This window comes from Hesperophylax consimilis, chromosome 28 (assembly GCF_061612785.1).
Source record: "Hesperophylax consimilis isolate HC1 chromosome 28, BYU_Hcon_1.0, whole genome shotgun sequence".
In the NCBI taxonomy this organism is placed as follows: Eukaryota; Metazoa; Arthropoda; class Insecta; order Trichoptera; family Limnephilidae; genus Hesperophylax; species Hesperophylax consimilis.
Genome location: NC_142863.1, coordinates 16,163,052 through 16,184,821, shown reverse-complemented (window position 1 = coordinate 16,184,821; position 21,770 = coordinate 16,163,052). Strand labels below are relative to the sequence as shown.

The 21,770-nt window shown below is 35.0% G+C and overlaps 1 protein-coding gene across 1 annotated transcript in view; it reads right to left on the bottom strand.

The window, feature by feature from the left end:
• Positions 1 to 4,443: 4,443 nt before the first annotated feature.
• LOC149410264 (ethanolaminephosphotransferase 1-like) overlaps positions 4,444 to 21,770 on the bottom strand; it is a 52,529-nt gene continuing 35,202 nt past the window's right edge. The window contains exons 3-8 of the mRNA XM_089649017.1: positions 15,728 to 15,926; positions 14,571 to 14,833; positions 11,885 to 12,042; positions 10,812 to 10,992; positions 9,866 to 10,042; positions 4,444 to 8,133 (exon numbers count right to left, since the gene is read on the bottom strand). Of these exons, the coding sequence (XP_089505143.1) occupies positions 8,074 to 8,133; positions 9,866 to 10,042; positions 10,812 to 10,992; positions 11,885 to 12,042; positions 14,571 to 14,833; positions 15,728 to 15,926 (1,038 nt within the window). The 3' untranslated portion in view covers positions 4,444 to 8,073. The remainder of the gene's footprint in view (positions 8,134 to 9,865; positions 10,043 to 10,811; positions 10,993 to 11,884; positions 12,043 to 14,570; positions 14,834 to 15,727; positions 15,927 to 21,770) is intronic.

The following is a 21,770-nucleotide window of genomic DNA, read 5'->3' as shown; positions in this document are numbered from 1 at the left end:
CAATTATTTTTTTATGTGAATACTGCACAAGAATCCCAACTGCCCAGAGCCAGTGGGACTATGACGCAGTGTGAAGCAGAATGGAGCGGGGAGGAGTGAGGAAAAGGTTGTGAATTATGAATTTGATTTGGAATCCATCTTTGAAATTTGTACACCGAGGCAATTTAATTATTGCCATCATAATACAGGATATATATGCAGGATTCAAAGATCTTCATAAATGTTAACATTAAAGACACCCTTCATTTGTCAACTTCATAAAAGTTAACATTGAATACATCCTTCATTTGTCAACATCATAATAGTTAACATTAAAGATATCCTACATTTGTCAACTTCATAAGAGTTAACATTAGAGACAACCTTCATTTGTCAACTTAAAGTCAACATTTAAGACATTTTTAATGTTTACATAAGAGTTAACATTAAAGACATTTTTTGTAGGTCAACTTTTAAGAGTTAACATTAAAGACATCCTTCATTCGTCAACTTCGTTATTGGTTAACATTAAAGACACCCTTCATTTGTCAACTTCATAAGAGTTAAAGTTACAGACATCCTTCATTTGTCAACTTCATAAGAGTTAAAGTTACAGACATCCTTCATTTGTCAACTTAAAGTCAACATTAAAGACATTTTTAATGTTTACATAAGAGTTAACATTAAAGACATTTTTTGTAGGTCAACTTTTAAGAGTTAACATTAAAGACATCCTTCATTCGTCAACTTCATTATTAGTTAACATTGAAGACACCCTTCATTTGTCAACTTCATAAGAGTTAAAGTTAGAGACATCCTTCATTTGTCAACTTCATAATAGTTAACATTAAAGAAATCCTTATCCTTCATTTGTCGTAATTTTTATTGTTGGAACAAAACTGATAAATCTTAATACAAACAAAACTAAAAAAAAACATAAAATGAACACATAGAGGTAGACCACTGATAGATCTGTTATAGACTCTCTCTCTTTCTTATAAATGACGCATTTAAAGAGAGAGAGGTTACAACGGAGGTCTTTGTGGCAGGACCATATATTTAATTTATCTACGTAATACGTAGGTAATTCATAACTGACTAGCTTTCAAAACGTAATTCAATAATTTTCATATTTCAATTAAAAAAAACTATTTTTATGATAAACAGTAGTGAATTACCTGACTCTCAACATTATATTTTTCTTTGACAATCGAAAAAAAAATTTATATATATACATAAAGCACACTTTAAAGGGTTTCCGATTGCAATGGCAACACTCCTTCCGCTGATCAAGCAATGTAGAAGACATATACCGAACTGCTAGTTACATCAATTTGTGATTGGTTCATCAATAAACATTTATAAGTAAACAGATTATTATTTGACATTCTGCAAAATAAGATATCAAATGTTACATAAGATAAATATGTAATAATAAATGTTTTTTTATAAAGAATAAAAAGATTCTTTAAGTAAGTAAAAAAAATGATGAAATTCAAATAAATATTAATTTTACTTAAAATTTTGATTTAAATTTTTACAAACATAATTTTTTGGTTTAGAGGGTTTGTGAAATCCTACATTTTTTGTTTTATTTATTGTCTAAGATTTGGTAGCAAATATTAATAACAATTAAACAGAATGCTTTCTTTGTACTGAATTTTCTAAAATAATCTTAGATAATCTCACTCAAAGCAACAAATTTAATACGGAAGATGCGCATGTGTACATTAAGGGATGACTCTTTTTGTATGAATGGACTGATTCAACTATTTAAGTATATTGATATGTTTCACAAACATACACGATAATGGAGTATAGTGAAAAATATGGTGTTAAAAAAATTATTTTAACATATTTACTTTTCTTCAATTTCATTAAAAAAATTAATGTCAGTACCATAATATAATAAAAACAAAGGGAGATGTGACATGGAAGCGTGCTGACTGTCGCCAATCTATGACCAAAATACACAGACTAACAAACTGAAATTCAACGAAAGTTATGCATTTGGTGTGTGGAAGAAACATAGGCAGAGCACCGCTGTGCGTAAAAGAAATTTGCAGTAGTATTAGTTTCTTACCTATAATAATGGTTCATGGCCTATCTCCCTTGTCTCTATTATCTATGGAGCGGATAGCATTTTGGATTGTTACATCATCAACACACACTCAAAATTATAAATACATAATTTAGATAAATTTTTTACTATGTGTATAATTGACATACAAAGTGCCACATCGCAATGAGGTGATTTTTCACAAAAACGGTGCTATACAAATCACCCAAATATATAACACATACTTTTTTTTTTCCAGCAGTTGAAGAGTCAAAAATTAAATTTCACAACATCAGAGCTCAATAGATTTTTCAGTGTCGATTGTTGCTTGTCACAACTGTAAGTCCATTTTACTTTAACAAGCAACATTACAACACCCCGACAAGGAAACACTCCACTGAACACATAGGTCCTAGAAGTGTGATCTACAGATTTAAAGAAAACTGTTGTCGCCAATTTATATAAGACCTTTCGACTCCTAGGCCCCAGACAGGTTAATGAAAATGATAACCTGTTTAAAAAATTATTTTAAAATTAGAATTTTTTTTCATCAATTTCACCAAAAGTAAGATAAAACTGAGCTTACTTTGAGCCATGCAGACACACCCACAAAACTAATGGTTTATCTCTTCTGTGGCTTTGTTACAAACGCAAGAACAAATCGATGATTGTGCATGTTGATGTTTTCAAATGAAATATACACTTATTTTTTAAGCATTTTCAAAAACGTGTTTATCAATTTTGTAAGCTGTCAAAAAATAAAATGACAAAGAGGTACATCATTTTAACTAACTACGTGGAATAGTTAAAATTGCTATTATTTGATTTTACATTTCAGTTCATATTTTTAAACTCGCTATTAATTAATTATAAGAGGTAATAATAAAAGTTAAAAATTAAAAAAAATAAAACTTAGGACGGGTTGTTTCGGAGAATTTGAACAATTCATCAAATTTCAACGTTCATTTTCGGGTTCTGTGAAAGACTTATTCAAGTTCTGTTTTTATATCATTGTAGGCTAGTTGCTTGACAAAACTGAAATAAAAACAGAACTTGAAAAAATCTTTTACAGAACTTGAAAATGAACGTTGAAATTTGATGAATTGTTCAGATTCTCCGAAACAACCCGTCCTTAATGTTATGCAATGAATTTATAAGCGTTAGATTTGAAATATTTTCGCATGTGTCTTATCAAAATATTGCTTTTCCAACAATAAATAATGATTTTTACTCTGTGTTTCAGGGTGGTTCTGTAAAAATCTAGGAAATTTATGAAAAATTTGGATAATTTATTTTTCATGAACATTATCTAAGCGGCTGTCGCATACGTGATCCATCGGCGGTTACTGCGTACGTGATTCACTGACACATATACTTCACGTTAAACGGTGCTGCATGATGTGATAAATGCATTGAAAGACCAGCGCTGCAAAGGTTAAGGTTCAAATAAAAAAGTTAATGACATGATTTCGTTAAATTAACTCTTATGTCCAGTAGTTTCGCATAAATTCAAATGTAACATTGTCATCAAAAAGCCATTCAACCGTCAACAAAATAAAATGGCGGTGAATTGCCATTTGATGACTTTGACAGACGTAAATTTCAGCGAAACAACTAGGCCTTAGTGTTAATGCAACTGATCCTTTATAAGAAACACTACAGACCGTAACTGGCTCGCTAAATGTGAAATCTGTTTGACCGACCGTAACCTAACGTCTGATTGGCTACGCACATTTCTACCAATGTGAATGGGAGGGTAAATACTTTGGTATTGTAAATCTACAAGCAGAATACAACTTTTAAACAAAATATTTTTTTTAAATTTCGAAATTAGAATTGATTTTGAAAAACATCATTAAAATTTTGTTATCACCTCCTCAAGTTTCAGATACCACCCTGAAATACAATTGTTTTTACAATCAAAACATATGGACAAAAGGTTTCGTTTTTTTTTTTGGACAATGATAAAGTGCCGTTATCTGGCGCCTAATGAAAAAGTGTTTTTTTTGTTATGAAGTCAAAATAATGATGTAAATTTTCCTAGCATGCGTACCATGAAAAAATATATAATTTTTTTTAGCTAGGTAAAATATTATTTATCATATTTCGTTTAATAACGTACAAAACACTAATGATTTATCAAGTAAATAATTATAACGCGAAAAGAGACATTCTTGCTTTTGATTCTTTATGTTAATTATAATTTGCAGTCTATAAACAATATATTTTCTCATTCTCATTCAACTCGAATGAAATTTTTTACTAATACGAAAAACCGAAAAGGAATCATTTTCAAAAATAAACAACGAATAATGATGTGCGTACAATTTTGATTTTTATTTACAAACGTTTAGTACTTTTTATGAGTCATTTTAACGTCCATTAATTATTCTCAATTTCTGTGACATATTGAGTTCCGAAAAGACGTAAGTGCTAAAAAAAAAAGTGGAGACTAAAAATTATTATTATTTGCATAATAATACTAATTCATTAGATGTTTATTTCCACAAGGTTATTCAGTAAATGATTTCTTCTCAATGACAATAATATGTAACTTTGGTACAATTAACATTTTTTTTCATCGACTAGATTTGAATCAAAAGCAATCAATGTTCCTCCTACATTCAAATAGGCACAATGGTTCAAGCAAGTAATCCAAAAAATCAGTTTTGTATGTAGTATAAAATTAATAATTTTTTATTATTAATTATTATCATTTACTAGCGTGCTACACAGTATAAATATTTACAACAATAATTTACTTCAGTTTTTAGACAGAACAACAGCATTATGTAACATTACTGCTCATTGAATAATTGTTTCTTTGCTTTATTAATGGAAAACCGCATGATTTGATTTCTATTTATTCGCAATAAAATAATTTGGTAAATGTACAGGAAGGTAAAAAAACACTTTGTTTCAGTTAGAAAACAATTAGAAAACTATTTCAGTAACTGAAATGCATTAAGCGATTTTGTTAATTGTCGATCTTTTCTTCATGCTTTATTTTGACATAACAATATTAAAAATGTATTTAAAAAAAATTAAATCCAAACTAAGAACCTATTTTAGGTTCTTATTTTGGGTTAAATAAGAGAAGAAAAAACTAACCTTAAAACTTTCACGTCAATAACAATGGCCACCAAGTGAACAATCAATTTTTTACTGCATGGTAAAATGCATTATTTTCCTTTTCCGGAAACTGAAATACTTAAACACTTCTCATTATTATCTAACAGATACAAAGTGTTTTTTTTTATGTGCATATTATTGTGTCCTGCTTTTCTGTGTTATTTACCAATATTATTTTCTTAAGTGCGTACTGGATTAATGACAAACTGTTTTTAGCCTTTTAACCGCGATCATATCAACAATTAATACGGCAAGCAATCAGCATTGATACGGGCCGGCCCTGTGCCAAATAAAACCTCAAGGGGGCCATATCAGGTGTAAGGTTATTATCAGCGCCTTGCCAAGAGCCTTGCCCGGAGTAGATTGCTTCAATTGCACCCGCACACAAGACCAGATTACCGGATAATACTCAGAAACTAGTTAACGCAGCCAAAAGATTAAAGATGTGAAAGTCCCTCATAATCCAGCCGATTGGTTAGCATTAATTCATTCTCTCAAAAACTGAAGCAAGTCGCACATTGCGACGGAGACGTTTGTCCCAAGATACTCCCTACGTGAATACCTCTCAAAACTAGTGTTTAAACTAACTTACACATTAATTTACCGAATAATATTTGGTTTTCATTAAGTATTTTAAAAATGCAGCATTCATCGTATCTTCACATTAATTCGCTAGAAGAATAAAGGCCTAAGTATAACATTATAAACTTCTAAGGGAGTCAATAATTTCAAATGAACAATTTATTATTTGAGCAAAGTCATCAAGGAAAGGGTGAACATTGTAGTAATGTACATATTATAGATAAATTGTGGATAAATATGTAATAGAAGCCTTCCTATCCAGCATCGCCCTTGTTTAGTTCCCAGTTATATCGTATCCATCAACATTCGACCATAGACAATGGTTTGCGTTGATTTATTTCATGCTAGCATATTTATGCTTGGATGCTTGAAATTGCGTCGATATAAAATTGACAAAGAGAGAAGCAATTTTTGTAACATTGTATTACAATAAATTATTCTTGCGCCTTTTTGAATTGTTAGAAATTTTGTTAATTTAAAAAAAAAGTCGTTTGTGTGTTAAAATAGTAATTTATCTACATAATATTATTATTGTGAAAAAAAAAAAAGAATTCAGATATATGTAATAATTGTTGTTTTCAATGGAAACTTTAAGAAAACGTTAACCTCAGGACGAAATCTTCACTGTAAGCTGAAAATATAATCGATTAACCTTTTCATCGCTAGTCGCGGTTCACAGCTTCATATGTGAAGCTTAACTATTTTCTCACGAGATTAATTAATCATTTTAAGAAATCGAAATATGTAGCGAATTGTAAAAGAGTACAATTTTGAAAAATAGGCTAATCTATACATACTAATTTTTCGTAGTACAAGAAAGCATTTGCAAAATTAAAAAAATATAAAATTTAAAACTACATACATACTAATCTTTGATTCTGAGGTCCCAAAAATATACTTATATCAACTTGCACAAGTAAACCACAAAGATATCATTTTTAATCCTGAAATATTGACAATTCAAAAATAGAGTTGAACATTCTTAAAATAAAAATTGCAAAGTTTTTCAGTAATCTTTCATTTTATTTTCTAAGATCGCTACTGCAAAGAAACAGATTTACGTTTAAGAATAGTATTTAACCTTTCAGACGCACCCGACTCAAAAGTTTTAAAGATTTAACCGCATTTATATCCAGCCGTATCAACGGTAGATACGGAGACTTTAATTTTAAAGAGAGCAATTTTAAGCAAGATTTTATCGCATACTATTCAAGGAATCCACTATCATGGTGTTGACTTCATCGGAAAAGAGCCCAAAACAACATTACTTGAGAAATCATTGATGATTTTGTAAATGTCTCAATCATGTAAAGATGTACAAACTTAACTACGTAGTCAAGGGCGTCGCTATCAGGGCCGGTCTTGTATTTCGAATACAAACGGCGCCTGGCGATGGTAAAAACTTTAAGGGCGCTGTGTTAGGTTTTATCAGCGCTTTGGCTCCTTGGCGTCTTAGCAAGTCAGCGCCCGAAGAGGACTGCTCCAATTACGCCTGCACAGGGCTGGCCATGATCGCTACTATGGATATATGTAGTAGTTACAAGAATGAAAAAAAATTGTTCACTCGATTGTTAATTGCTTACATGTTTGTTAGTTCATCTTTGGCCACCTGCACTTTCAGATATGTATGGAATTAATATTTTACACCGTGATTCGTAGTTTGTAATCTTGACAAGTATGCAAACTGTTGGAGTTGTTTGTTATAAGTACGCAAACTATTGGATTTGTTTGTTACAATCACTTTGCAACTTGAGGCTATCAACACAGTCATACATATAACCTGTAACGTAACCTTGTCTATTGTCGCACATGTAATCCATTGGCGGTTATTCCAGTACACGCATATGTAATGAAGTTTCATCAAAACACATACATTGTGTCAAAACGTGCCGCGTGATGCGATAGATTGAGTTGAAAAGACCAGCATTGTAAAATGTAAAATTACATTATTTGCACAAAATAATGCTATGTTCTTAAAAATCAATATCAATACCTTTACATCCAAGAAGAGTGGTCTACTTCGACATTTTTTTCGAGCATATTCATATATTGAAAAGACTAACTATGCATGCAGTAGCGTTGAAAAGGTTAACGTAGAAAAAAACGCAGAAATGAACACAAAAGAATATTAAATTAATAATAATACCTAGTTACATTATCTAGTAACGAGTTAAATAAATAAATTTGGTCACGTAACACAACATAATAATAATGAGTGCAGTTACAATAATACGTTAAAGTCATTATCTGTGTCCATTCACCACTTTTGATATTATTGTACGCAAATCTCTGTTTACCGATCGTCAGTTTTGTGCCGTTGTTCACTTTTTGTATTTTATTCTAAAACAGTCCACCTTAAAATGTCTGCACATCTGGCGTACCTGAAATGATATAAAAGACATATACATATAAATGTTACGGGTAAACGGGACACATGTTATATTCTAAACGTTTGTAGATTCCTTCTTGATTTAAGGTTAAAGGTTCATAGATGGCGCTAATTTAATTATTTTACGAAAAAAAACACTCTTTGCAGTTTTTCTCTAACATATTAAGAAGATATAGTTTTTTCTGTAAAAGAACTTAATTCCCGCAAGGGAGGTATACAAATACAATATTGGATTGAATCACTGATACAATATTGTATTTGTATGCCTTTCTTGAAAGAAATGAGTTTTTATATACACAAAACTATTTATCCGTATTCATATTACGTATGTACATGCGCAAACATCAATTCATCTTAATTTTTAAAGCATAACTTTTAAGTATTTTTCTTAAATAATTAAATTAGCGCCATCTATGAACGAGTAGATTATAACACACGTTCCGTTTAACCTTAAATCAACAAGGAAACACAATTAAATGATCAAACACTGATCATATCATTAGAAGTGGCAAATTGATCACTTATGACGGGTTGTTTTGGGGTTGGGGCACAAAACTGAAATAATAACAGAACTTGAATAAAACCTTCACAGAACTTGAAAATTATGCATTGTTCAGATTCTGTGAAACAACGACTAACCAGACAGGATCATCGGGACGAACTGTTGAATTTTGCACTAGTTTGGGACAACGACTAACCAGACAGGACATCGGGACGAACTGTTGAATTTGGCACTAGTTTGGGACAACGACTAACCAGACAGGACATCGGGACGAACTGTTGAATTTTGCACTAGTTTGGGACAACAACTAACCAGACAGGACATCGGGACGAACTGTTGAATTTTGCACTGGTTTGGGACAACGACTAACCAGACAGGACATCGGGACGAACTGTTGAATTTTGCACTGGTTTGGGACAACGACTAACCAGACAGAACATCGGGACGAACTGTTGAATTTTGCACTAGTTTGGGACAACGACTAACCAGACAGGACATCGGGACGAACTGTTGAATTTGGCACTAGTTTGGGACAACGACTAACCAGACAGGACATCGGGACGAACTGTTGAATTTGGCACTAGTTTGGGACAACGACTAACCAGACAGGACATCGGGACGAACTGTTGAATTTTGCACTGGTTTGGGACAACGACTAACCAGACAGGACATCGAGACGAACTGTTGAATTTTGCACTAGTTTGGGACAACGACTAACCAGACAGAACATCGGGACGAACTGTTGAATTTTGCAATGGTTTGGGACAACGACTAACCAGACAGGACATCGAGACGAACTGTTGAATTTTGCACTAGTTTGGGACAACGACTAACCAGACAGGACATTGGGACGAACTGTTGAATCTGGCAACCACCTGAACCTGAACAAAAACCCTTAAAACTCTGTGCAAAATGAAAACGGGCAGTCCATTTGATATATTCCCCTATCTTGACTAACGCATCGAAATCTTTATAGCACAATATCAGATGGGAATGCTGTCCTTGTGCTACCAGTATTTGGAAATGTATTCATTTTGAAATATTTTTAAAATTATTGAATTGACGACTCGTTGAGTCTTGGCTGTGGAATCATTTACCAGCCTCTGTGTTTTCTCCCTCCTTCACGCAGCATCCCATGGATCTTAGGAAAAAAAAATTGGGTGATTCTGTCAATCTGGAATAATTTGGCTCTAAGAAGCAGACAAGCATGTGGTCAGCTTACCACGCAGGTCCCGTAATGTATGTGCGAGGCCAGCGCTAGGAGGCACATGGCGTAGAGCAGGGCCAACTCGGTGCGGGGCATGGCCAGCGAGAGCACGGCGGACACCAGCAGCGGCAGCAGCAGCGGGTTGGAGGCCTCGCAGCGAGTGTTACTCATTTGCGCCACTATCAGACGACACTGGAATCAAATAATAATGCAACTGGAATTGACTACCCTATATTGTTTATCACTTGTGTATGCATCGTAACTTCTTCATGTTAAACTGTCGACCAAAAAGTATGTTTCAAATTTTCCCTTATTCAATAAGTCAAAATCTAAGTTTCATCTCAAATCATAAGATTTGTAAGTAGGTACTTAAATTCCTACCTACTTAATTATAAACCACATTATATTTTATGAATCATTTAAAAAAATTTCAAATAAGGAATTATACAATTATCCAAAGAAAAATCACTATCTACATGAAAATTCTTTTTCAAACTTTCTTCAGGCAGGTAGGTACCATAGTATTGAAAAATACAAATAAGTAAGTCCAAATAAACATGATGATTTCGCATTTGAAAACAGAAGCTTTACTGAACAATTGAAATGATAGGTACTTAAATTCCTACCTACTTAATTATACCACATTATATTTTATGAATCATTTTTTAAAATTTCAAATAAGGAATTATACAATTATCCAAAGAAACATCACTATCTACATGAAAATTCTTTTTCAAACTTTCTTCAGGCAAGTAGGTACCATAGTATTGAAAAAATGCAAATAAGTCCAAATAGACATGACGATTTTGCATTTGAAAAAATTTGCTTTACTGAACCATTAAAACAGTTTGGTTAAAAGAGGACTTAGCTATGCTCAGTCAATTACTATCGACCGAAATGGTTTAATAAATAACTTTGTAATTTGCTGGTCTGGAACCACGACCCTGACACGGATACTTACGCTGACGTTGCTGAATAGCGTGCCCATGAGCAGGAAGACGGCGCGGGGGTCGTGGTTGAGGATGTTGCCAGGGGAGACGGCCACCCAGAAGGTGGTGAGCGCGATGGACGCCACAAGCGCCAACAACGGCCGGGTGGCCTCCATGAAGCCGTAGCCCTTGCCGCTCTTGTCTCGGTACGCTCTGGAAACAAATAAAAACCAGAGTAAGAATCTCAGACCGGCTCGTGTATCGAGACTCCATAGAAGCCCGAGTAAATCTGGATTCCAAAAAACTGGGCATCTTGTATAGGGCTAGGAGCTTCCTCAATAGTGAAAACCCAAAACGCTTGATAAACCTACATGAATCTGTGCAAAGGAGAGCCGTTCGTCTGATTGACATTCCGGTGTTAACAGTTCGATTGCCATCTCTAATGAACTGACGCAATGTAGGCGTGCTGAGTCTGTTCTACAGTATTTCAATAGAGCGTACTCTAAGAAGCTAGCAGCATTGATAACCTGTGCACCGGTGCACATACGCGAAACACCATGTGGTACACTCGTTCGCAGTTGATGTTGATTTTATGAGAATGGGTCATATCTCCAACTCGTTTATTTGTAAGTTAGCTCGTTCCACATACGAGCGTCTGATTTTTCTCCTGCATATAATCTGGGTCTCTTCAAGACCCGCATTAATAAATCCTGACGTATCTTAACCCGCCACACAAAGCTGCGTAACCAGGTGGCGATATAATATCCATGTCTTTACAACGTACAGACAGATGAAATCTTGTAGTGTCACATAAAAAAAAAATGTTTATTAACTTTTTACATTAAAGTTAGAAGCGTTATTGCAAAAAAAATAAACGATTCCGCTAAATTGAATAACTGGTTAATAGAGACGGGAATGATTTATTTCGTCTAAATCCCAATGAAAAGAAACCAACAACAACCAAGCGTACCGTTCAGGGCCTGCAGATACTTAAATAGTACATAACTTTAGACGGATATTTCTGTCAAAAGTCAACATTAGTCATATCTTGATACAATACTAGTCTGTTCGCACGGCCGTTGAAGGGCGGTAAAACAAAACCAACTTGTGAATGTTCCACAGCGTGACGGGCATGTTGCACGCCAGAGAGGTGAGGTAGATTAGCGTCTCGAAGAGCGTGCCCGAGTTGTAGCCAAAGGGGAGTTCCGACTTCCACATGGTGTGACCGCACATGCCCGTGGCCAGGAAAACTAGCGAAGAACTCTGGAATTAACAACAAACAGGTAACATTTAGATTTTTAAGCAAACAAGAATTTTTAAAAGTGTTCAATTTTGTAATGGTTTGGTAAATCGTACTTGAGTTGAAATATCAATAAATTGCACAGACTTGATATTGTGTTATACTGTAAATTTTCAGTTGTGGTTCTCTCTGTGATCGTAATTCTGGTTCAATGAACTTGGATTTCTTTTGAATTTAAGTGTCATTTTCTAAATTGGAACTGATTGTGTCGAGAATTCAGACAAATAAAGTATAACCTACCTATAATATGATATTTTATCAGTCAATTTCAAAGTTGTAACTGATTGTGTTCAGAATTCTGACAAATAAAGCACCTACCTAAAATATGATATTTTATCAGTCAATTTCAAAGTTGTAACTGATTGTGTTAAGAATTCTGACAAATAAAGCACCTACCTATAATATTATATTTTATCAGTCGATTTCAAAGTTGGAACTGATGTATCAAGAATTCATACAAGCGATGAAGTACCTACCGACAGTACAATAAAATTTACCAGAAAATTATTTTAATTCTATATTTGAAATGTGTATTATTTTTGTTTAAATTTCTTATTGTTAATCTTGACAAGTAAAGTCAGATTTTGTGATTATTTGAGGATCTGCACCTTTTCTACTACATAATTATGCAATTTTAAACAACAACACAAGCACAAAGTAAAAACCACGTTGGACAATTTACCAAAATACTCATTGTATCTCACACGATTATCATCAAATTAATACAATCACATTTAATTATGTTACTTAATTACTTGATCAATTTAAATAAAAAATAAAATGAGCGGTATATACTTTCAGCGTTGCCCTGAAGATACAACTCATCCAGTTCGAATTACATTGCAAACATTGTTTACCCAGATTTATCTTTGTTCTGGCTAAGAATTTGTAAGCGTTTTAAGGTCATTTCGTAAAAATTCTCCAGTCCTAAAGAGTCCTAAATTCTCCAGTATTTTAAAATTAAAATAAATATCAACTCTGCTTTTGGCATCAATCTTCTAATAAATGTAATATCAAATTAATATTTATATTACAAATTTATAAAGACAATATTCTAAATAAAAATGCACCATTTAAAAACAATAGATTACTCAGACTCGGTCAATGCTCCTAACTCCGAAATGTAAAAAAAAAAACAATGGGGCAATTAACTGTGACATTAACTGTCCTAAAACGGGAACCCTTCCTAGTTGGACAGTCAAAAGCTTCCTTCCATATAATGTAATGTATCTTTTCAAAATAAAATATATTGGGAGTAAATTTTTTATATTAAAATCAATAGTAATGGTGACTATATTGTCATTTCAATAGCATAAACGCTATTTAAAACGCTATCAGACATGATTGGGTCTTTGAAATATTAAATTCTACTAGGTTATTCTTGTCCCAAGAGGAAACCCTCTAGAACAGGGTTTCCCAACCTTTTTGTACTCTAGAGCACATTCTTAAATATCGGTAGGGTGGCGGGCACCACCTATTTTTAATCGACAAACTCGGGGCAGCAATCGCAACCAAAATGACAACAACGCGGTTCCAGGCGGGGAATGCTATTTGCACATCACTCCTTGTACACGCCGAAAACCCGAAGTGAGCCGATGATCGCCGAACCGATCGGGACGGTACGAGCATGTGACTACTGTCAGTTTGGCTGTCGGGGTTATGCTTATTGCTTTCACTGACAGACAGAGCTGGCAGAGTCATGTGCCATGTGTTTTGGCGCCTTCGGCGTTCACCGGCTCAGTTCGTTGTGTTCGTTCACTTCGGGTTTTCTGCGTGTACAAGGAGTGATGTGCAAATAGAACTCTCCGTTCCAGGCTAGCGTGAAGAGTGCAATCTGGCTCGCTGCTAGACAGGTTGCAACAAGTACTGTCAGCAAAGGAACCACTCATACATACAATATCGCAAACATACGAACGTATTTAATAAATCTAGGCACTCAACCCCTGCTCTAGAGGTAACCGTCCATTCCCTGCTTTAAATCCCATCGAGCTGTCGGTGTGTACTTTGGGACCTTGTGAAACAAAAAGGTATCATGGACCATACTGTCATCTGCGTATCAATGAATTGGTGCACACGAAACCAAAAGTCATTGATGTGTAACAAAAATAAAGTCTGATACAGAACCACTCTTACCAACATGAAAATGATTTCATATTTATTATTAATTTCGTTATGTTTCTGGGCAATGAATGTCTTGTAAGTGTAATGTTATGATACCTACCTGCCTGTAGAAAGTCTGAAAAAAGAATTGTGTATTCCAAAAATTTATTTCAACTGTCGACTGTCTAATTGTAAATGGTGTTATTTTATCTTTATGAGTTCTCGTACCATAGAGTATAAACAGCCGCAATTATAGTCCCCGTGCAGTTTGGTTGTAGCACGGCGACAGTTGGCACACCTTTATGTTTCCATAATCTATGGTTACGGTTTGAAGGACGTGTCTAGAGTTATATGTTGCCTAATTATGGATATGGAGTAGTAATAAGCTCACCAGCATTCCAAAGTCGTACCCCCACGGCAGGAAGAGTACGCCCGTGATGTACTTTTCCCAGTGGCTGAGGTAGAAGGAGACGAGGATGTTCCAGAGCACGAGGAACATGCGCCAGGTGCTGATGGAGTGATCGTAGCGCCCGAAGCAAGAGTACAGGCAGACGGGCACCAGCGCGGCGGCGTACGAGTCCAGCCCGTGGTCAAACAGCTCGCCCAACGGACCCGAGGATCCGGTGCGGCGGGCCTGCTTGCCATCAATACCATCTGGTGGATTTACATTGAACTATTAGTATCATGTAGAATATTCCCTATTGGCCACAATCAAAATCAATACCAATCACCGTCTACTAGCAAACCCCGAAACTTTCCATATTGCTTTACAATTAATCAACTTATTCTCTCAACCTCTTGTGCTAATGTGTCGACTATTTAACATCCATTGTGGTGGCAAGATTCCGGACATTTTGAGTGATAGACCACATAACTTTATAAAGATTTCTTGAATCTCATATTTTAACATGTAACATGACTTCACTTGATTTAAGCTTTATTTTCTCTTGTTTTTTTTGTTGTTGTTTACATAAAATAAATAAATACTTTATCAATAGTGTGTCTTTCAGTTTAACTCTTTGTGAAGTAATATGCCTCAACACATTCTATACTGTTATTGACTTTATTATCTTAGTAGTCTTTACTGTCTTTGGCCTTATTTATTCATAACATACCAGTCTTCCATTACCTGTACACACTAAGGACGGGTTATTTCACAGAATTTGAGCAGTTCCTCAAATTTAAAAGTTAATATTCAAGTGCTGTGAAAGTCCTATTCAATTTATGTTATTTCCAAGTCCTGTGAAACAACCGGTCCATAATTAGATAATAACAGAACTTGAATAGAACTTTCACAAAACTTCAACTTGGATTGCGAAATTTGATAAATTGTTCAGATTCTGTGAAACTGTTTTATGTTTAAATATTCTGTACACCATACTTGAACGGTTGGTATTTATTATTGCTAATATTTTTTGCTAACCCTCTGTCTGTTGTGTACATTAATAAGACTAAAATAAAAAATGTGTACATTAGAAAATAGAAGTTATATATCAGAAGAAAGTTACGAGCCTTTTTCCTCCGAGAAGAGAAAGGAACAAAACTCACCAAGAGTGTAGGCCACGAACAGGGACACACCCATCAGCAGCCAGCACCAGTTGGGCACGGGCCGGCCGTCGGGCGGCAGGGGCGGCTCCGCCGACGAGGAGTACCCGTAGTCCAGCCAACACATCAGCAGGAAGTTGCCGGCCAGCAGCATGAAGCCCATAAAGGTCATCGAGTTGGGTGCCACCCATTTCGGCACGTACTGCAAATAATTAAGATATGTATCATTGACTACAATTTAACGACTCTATATTACAGTATCTACCATACTATTGTAGCAATTCTTCTACAATTTCGAAGTACTACGCGCCTATGAGACGAATCCAAAATTTTGGAAACATATGATCCGATGTTTTCCATATATTAAGTCAACAATATTCCAATTTAAGTTCGCTTTAATACATTTTATGACTTCAAATAGAACTGTTTCATTTGGTAAAATGTAAACCATTATACACCAAGCAGAGTTAAGACTCTGGATGTGCAAAATGTAGTTGATCGATTTATTGTATCTAATGATCATATGATATTTATTTTATGTACTTAGGTATTCAATTTCTGCATTATTTTAACTTTATTATGTCTGTAAAAGCCCTACGGACGTTCAATAAATAAATAAATTAGTCGACTATATATTTTTTTGAAAATGTGAAACAGAAAAGTTTCAGTTGCATCTGTAAATTGAACTCTGGACCTCTTCCTTGCTTAAGTGCTCTGACCTCTGAGCTAATTCGACCATATCAACTGACGGCATTTTTAATTGTGAGAGCTACCAACAATATCTTAATTTTCTTAACATATTTTTTTTACCCGAATCAAATTGCAATCTAGATGGTGTCTTGGATAAATACATCAATTTTTATTTTTATGTGCGACATCTATTGAATTTTTTTACAAAATTTTTATATTTTTAATTGTATTGTCCTCCACCATTGCGCAAGCAGCGTTTTTGCCTGATAATGATGATAATAGGAAGAATTTAAATATTGACAGGTTATTCATAGCATTTGTTTTTTTTAAGAAAATACAAAAAAGAATGATGATAAAATTATTTGGGTTCGAAAACACTTCATTTAAGCGTATGCGTCTAGTTTGGACGGTCATTTAATAAATCATACCGAACAACTACCACCAGGGTCGACACCACGATCTGCTATATAATCCACATGGCAGAACCAAAGATATTAGAAGAACGAGATGTGCTATGCGCAGTTCGTACTAAGTGAAATTGTTTTGCCGAGTGTCGCCGGTTTTGTTCACCAATACTACTGCACACCTTCGCTTGCGCTAAGGTATCCGCACTAATACATAGAACAGATTTCTGTGCGTACACGTCCCGATAACGTTCAAAGTACCCTAATTAGGTAGTACTCCGGCTACGGTCCGGCGGCCAACATAGCATATCTCGTTCTTCTAATATCTTTGGGCAGAACGAACGTGCTGGCCCAGCACAGCGTGACAAGTCAAGTAAATGATATCTCTAGAATAGAATAGATATAACGCATTACCTAGTAATATAATAACTTCCGGAAACGAACAAAAAAACATTGGCAAAAGCTCTTAAAAGCTATTTCCTTAGCAGTTTCATTAATTACTAACACAATCTTTCTCTGGAACTCCATAATAACATCTGCGTTTATTTATTTTAATGTATTTTATTTATTTGTCTTGTCCTTTCTAATGTTGTCTTCCCGAAATGAGTTTTATAAACTCACTGGGAATAATACATTATTACTTTGTTATCATTTTGTAATGTATTATCTTGTAAAAAAAAAATAATAATATCTAGAGATAATGATTTTAAATTTGTCTGGACATTTTGTTATTTTCCTCAACGTACAGCTAACTAAGCCTCCCAAAATGTACACAAATGTATTATTATCATATTAGTGCCCATTGGGTTGGCTATCATCAGAGCAAACTTCAACCTGCTGCCTATAATAACTCAGCCGGAGGGTTCTCCAACTATTTACATTTACTGTTTTATCAAAAAACCGATAAAACAGTCAATTTCTACTGAGCGTATATATTACCTGCAAATATATTACCACTGAGGTATTTATTGATATGCCAAAAGAATGGCATGTTTGCTCCATAAATAATTACAATAATCATGTTAATTCTACAAGTAGGTAAGCACTGAAGGCAGTAAAGTAGGAAGTATGTACAACTATAAATGGCTTAAGTCTTTACTAGAATATTACGGTACTTACCTGTTGAGTTAGTGACTGGCACTTTTAAAGGCATAGTTAGTGTGTACTACGACAAGACAAAGTTATACACAAACAAAATAATAAAAATAAAAACATTATGGAATTAAAATTAACTGTATTTTGATATAAATTATTATTATTGTGAATCACAACAGTATACTATGTTTTCTGCCAATATCTATTAGCATACGGCATATCATTGGGGGTGGTTGTGCTCAAACTATTATTGATCTTCTAGAAAAAGCACAAAAAAGGTAATACTTGTTATCAACAAGAAACCGACAAGATATTCCTCTATTCAACTCTTCATAGAGTGTAATATCGTAAAAATACGTAAACTCCATTTAAAATTTAAACACATTTATTGTACAAATACAACAAAAAACACTCTTACAACACAATCACACCATCAGATCTATAACCAACGGACACAACAATGTACTTAAACCTCATACTAAATCAGCACAAAGACAATTAATCTTCCTAGCTTCTAGAATCTTCAACCTTCTCCCTGACAACTTAAAAACCGAAACACAACTCCATACATTCAAAACACAAGTAACATTATGATGATAGTAAGAGTAGTATCCGTACATCTGCAATACATTTCAATCATAACACCCATACAATCTACACTCTAAATACCTAATCTCCCTTCATACATCTCTCACATTCCTTATATAATTTTATTAATTAAGTTATAATACAAAATATAATTATAATATTTATAAATATTATATATAATTATAAATATTATAATATTTTGATATTCAATCGTAAAAGATCAATGGTTTCGTTGCTTATGTGGCACGTAGCGCCGTCTTGTTGAAAGTAAACGTTGTCCAGATCAATACCATCCAATTCCGGCCATCAAAAATCATGAATCATCTCTCGATAGCGCAATCCATTCACCGTAACTGTTGCTCCAGCCTCATTTTCGAAAAAGTAAGTTCCAATGACTCCGCCGGACCATAAACCGCACCAAACAGTCACACGTTGAGGATAGAGAGGCTTTTCAACTCTTGGGTTTTCCGAGCCCCAGATGCGACAATTTTGCTTGTTGACGAAGCCACCGAGGTGGAAATGGGCCTCATCACTCAAGATGATTTGCATTTGATTCACTCAAGTGAATTTTAATAATTTCAATGCGTTGTTGAAGCGTGTATCGTTCCATTTTTATTAATGGCGTAGTTTCTACTTGTCAAATGTCAAAAAATGACAGCTTCAAAAGTAACATCTACCGAAATAGCGGGCTATTCAAAATAACACCTCTTATTGGAAAACCCTGTATACCCCCCGCACGTCGCCCCGTATACTAAGCCGACTCGTACCTCAGATGACGCTACAAGTTTGGCCGTCGGAAAAATAATAACCCGCTCACAGGCTGCAAAAGCCTCCTAAAGAGGGAAAAAAACGAGTAACGCTTCAGACAGGGGACAATCTTCTTCCGCTTATGCTTCATCCCGAAGTACTCCTGATGTGACACCCGTTGCGTCTACCTCCACAGCGCCTACCTCTACGCCATCTGATAGTGATGCGCTGCCACCGGCCGGCGGAACTGATGTGGATGCACCGCCCCCGCCCGATGGAGCTAAAGCAGATGCACCACCCTTACGTCAAACTCCAGGAAGTCAACCTTGGACTTTGATTAATCGTAATCGTAAACGGCGTCCCATCACCGTACGAGGTATTCAAAAGGACCAGGAGGAAGTGAAATACTTCCATCTTTACCCCTTGCATCCAGACACTACAGTAGATGACTTAACATCGCACCTCAAAACAATAAGTAAATCTGTCAGTATCTCTTCATTTAAGATAACAAAAATCAAAACGAGGGGAGAATATTCATCATTTAAAATCGGTGTACCCGGGTCAGCGGTGGCAGAATTACTGCAGTCTAAGCATTGGCCTAAGCATTCGTTCTTAAAAGAATGGGTCAATAAGGTAATTACTAATTACACCACGGCTACCAAATATTAAACCTAGTTGACAGTACAATAGTTTTCATTTCTTTTACCAAAACGTTAGGGGACTGAAAACTAAATGTTCTCTATTTTATTCTAACGTTTTGGTAAACAATTACGATGTAATAGGGCTCACTGAGACTTGGCTGAACTCCAGTGTGTGCAACCAGGAGTTATTCGATGACAGTTTTCAAGTGTTCAGAAAAGACAGTGGTAGTGGCCACAGACAAGGCAGAGGCTGCCTTTTGGCTGTCAAAACTAAGTTTAAGGCCGAACACATGCCTGATCTGGAAGCTGACATCGAAGACTTGTGGATAAAAATTACAATCGATTTGTTTGTTACTTTTATATGTGTAATATATTTTCCACCGGCATCAACTCTGGAAACATATCAACTATTCTTCGATAAGTTTCACGAAAACGTGGATCTTCTCAGAGGAAGGAATATTATTGTTTTGGGAGATTTCAACATCCATTCAGCGCGTAGCGGCAAGGATGTTGAAAATGACCTCAATTTTTTATGCGAAGTGTTTGGGCTCACCCAGAATAATGGTATTCCCAATTCTGAGTTGAGGATGTTGGATCTAGTTTTGTGTAACATTGAATTAAATGTCATACATAGCGATTCTCCCCTCGTATATGAGGACAAATATCACCCCGCATTAGAGTTCCGGTATTCTTGTAAAAAGCCTCCGAAGACTACCAAATTACCTTAAACTACAGACGGCACTTTGCGGGGATGGATTTTTGGTAGGGGTGATTTTGTCAAACTTTATCAGATGATGAGCCAATTGGATTGGCATGAACTTTCTAAATTCGATAGCGTTAATGAGGCGCTACACCATTTTTATTCATGTATATATAATGTATTTGACGCTTGCTTCCCTAGGAAACCTCCCAACAGAGGTGGACGTAGATATCCGAAGTGGTTCACTAGAGATCAGGAGCATTGAGATAAAACATGCTCACCATAAAAAATGGAAAGCTACTGGTGACCAAAATGAGTATGAAATGTTCAGTAACCTCAGAGCAGTTGTTAGAAGAAATGTTCATTTCAGCATTCCGAACGTATGTCGACTCAATAGAGAGTGATATCAAGCATGATCCCAAGGCATTTTGGGACTACGTAAAATCACTGCGCAAGGATGGTGGTATAACAGACATCATGATGCATGGTGATCGGGAAGTTAGAGGAGCGGATGTAGCCAATGCATTTGCAACTCATTTCCAATCAGTGTACAGTAATGAGCCTCCATTACTAAATCCCATTTCTGCTTCCAAGATGAATGTGAAGGGAGCCCAAAACATTGATATAAGTCATATAGACGAATCAGATGTTAAATCTTCAATTAATAACATGAAACATACACGTTCACTTGGGCCAGACTTTCTTTCAGTATTTTTTTTTTAAAAGGATGTGTTGAATTTTAAAAAATGCCACTAAGTTTTATATTCAACCTATCTTTAGATACTGGTATATTTCCTGATTCCTGGAAAGTCTCAAAAATTTGTCCCATTTTCAAAAGTGGATCAAAGACATCTGTCGAAAATTTCAGGCCAGTGGCAATACTTTCCGCCCCGGCTAAGTTATTCGAATCGATAATTCATAAACATGTGCTGTTTCAAGTAGAGCCTTTCTTAATATCGGAACAACATGGGTTTAGAAAAGGTCGATCAACAGATACTAACCTACTGGTACTCACAGATTATGTTTCCAAATCTTTAGATAAGGGCTACCAAGTAGATTGCTCATATAATGATTTCTCGAAGGCATTTGATACCGTAAACCATGACATATTATTAAATAAATTGTCAACTATAGGTTTTTCTTTACGGTTTCTCATATTCTTTGCAAGCTATTTTACTGGA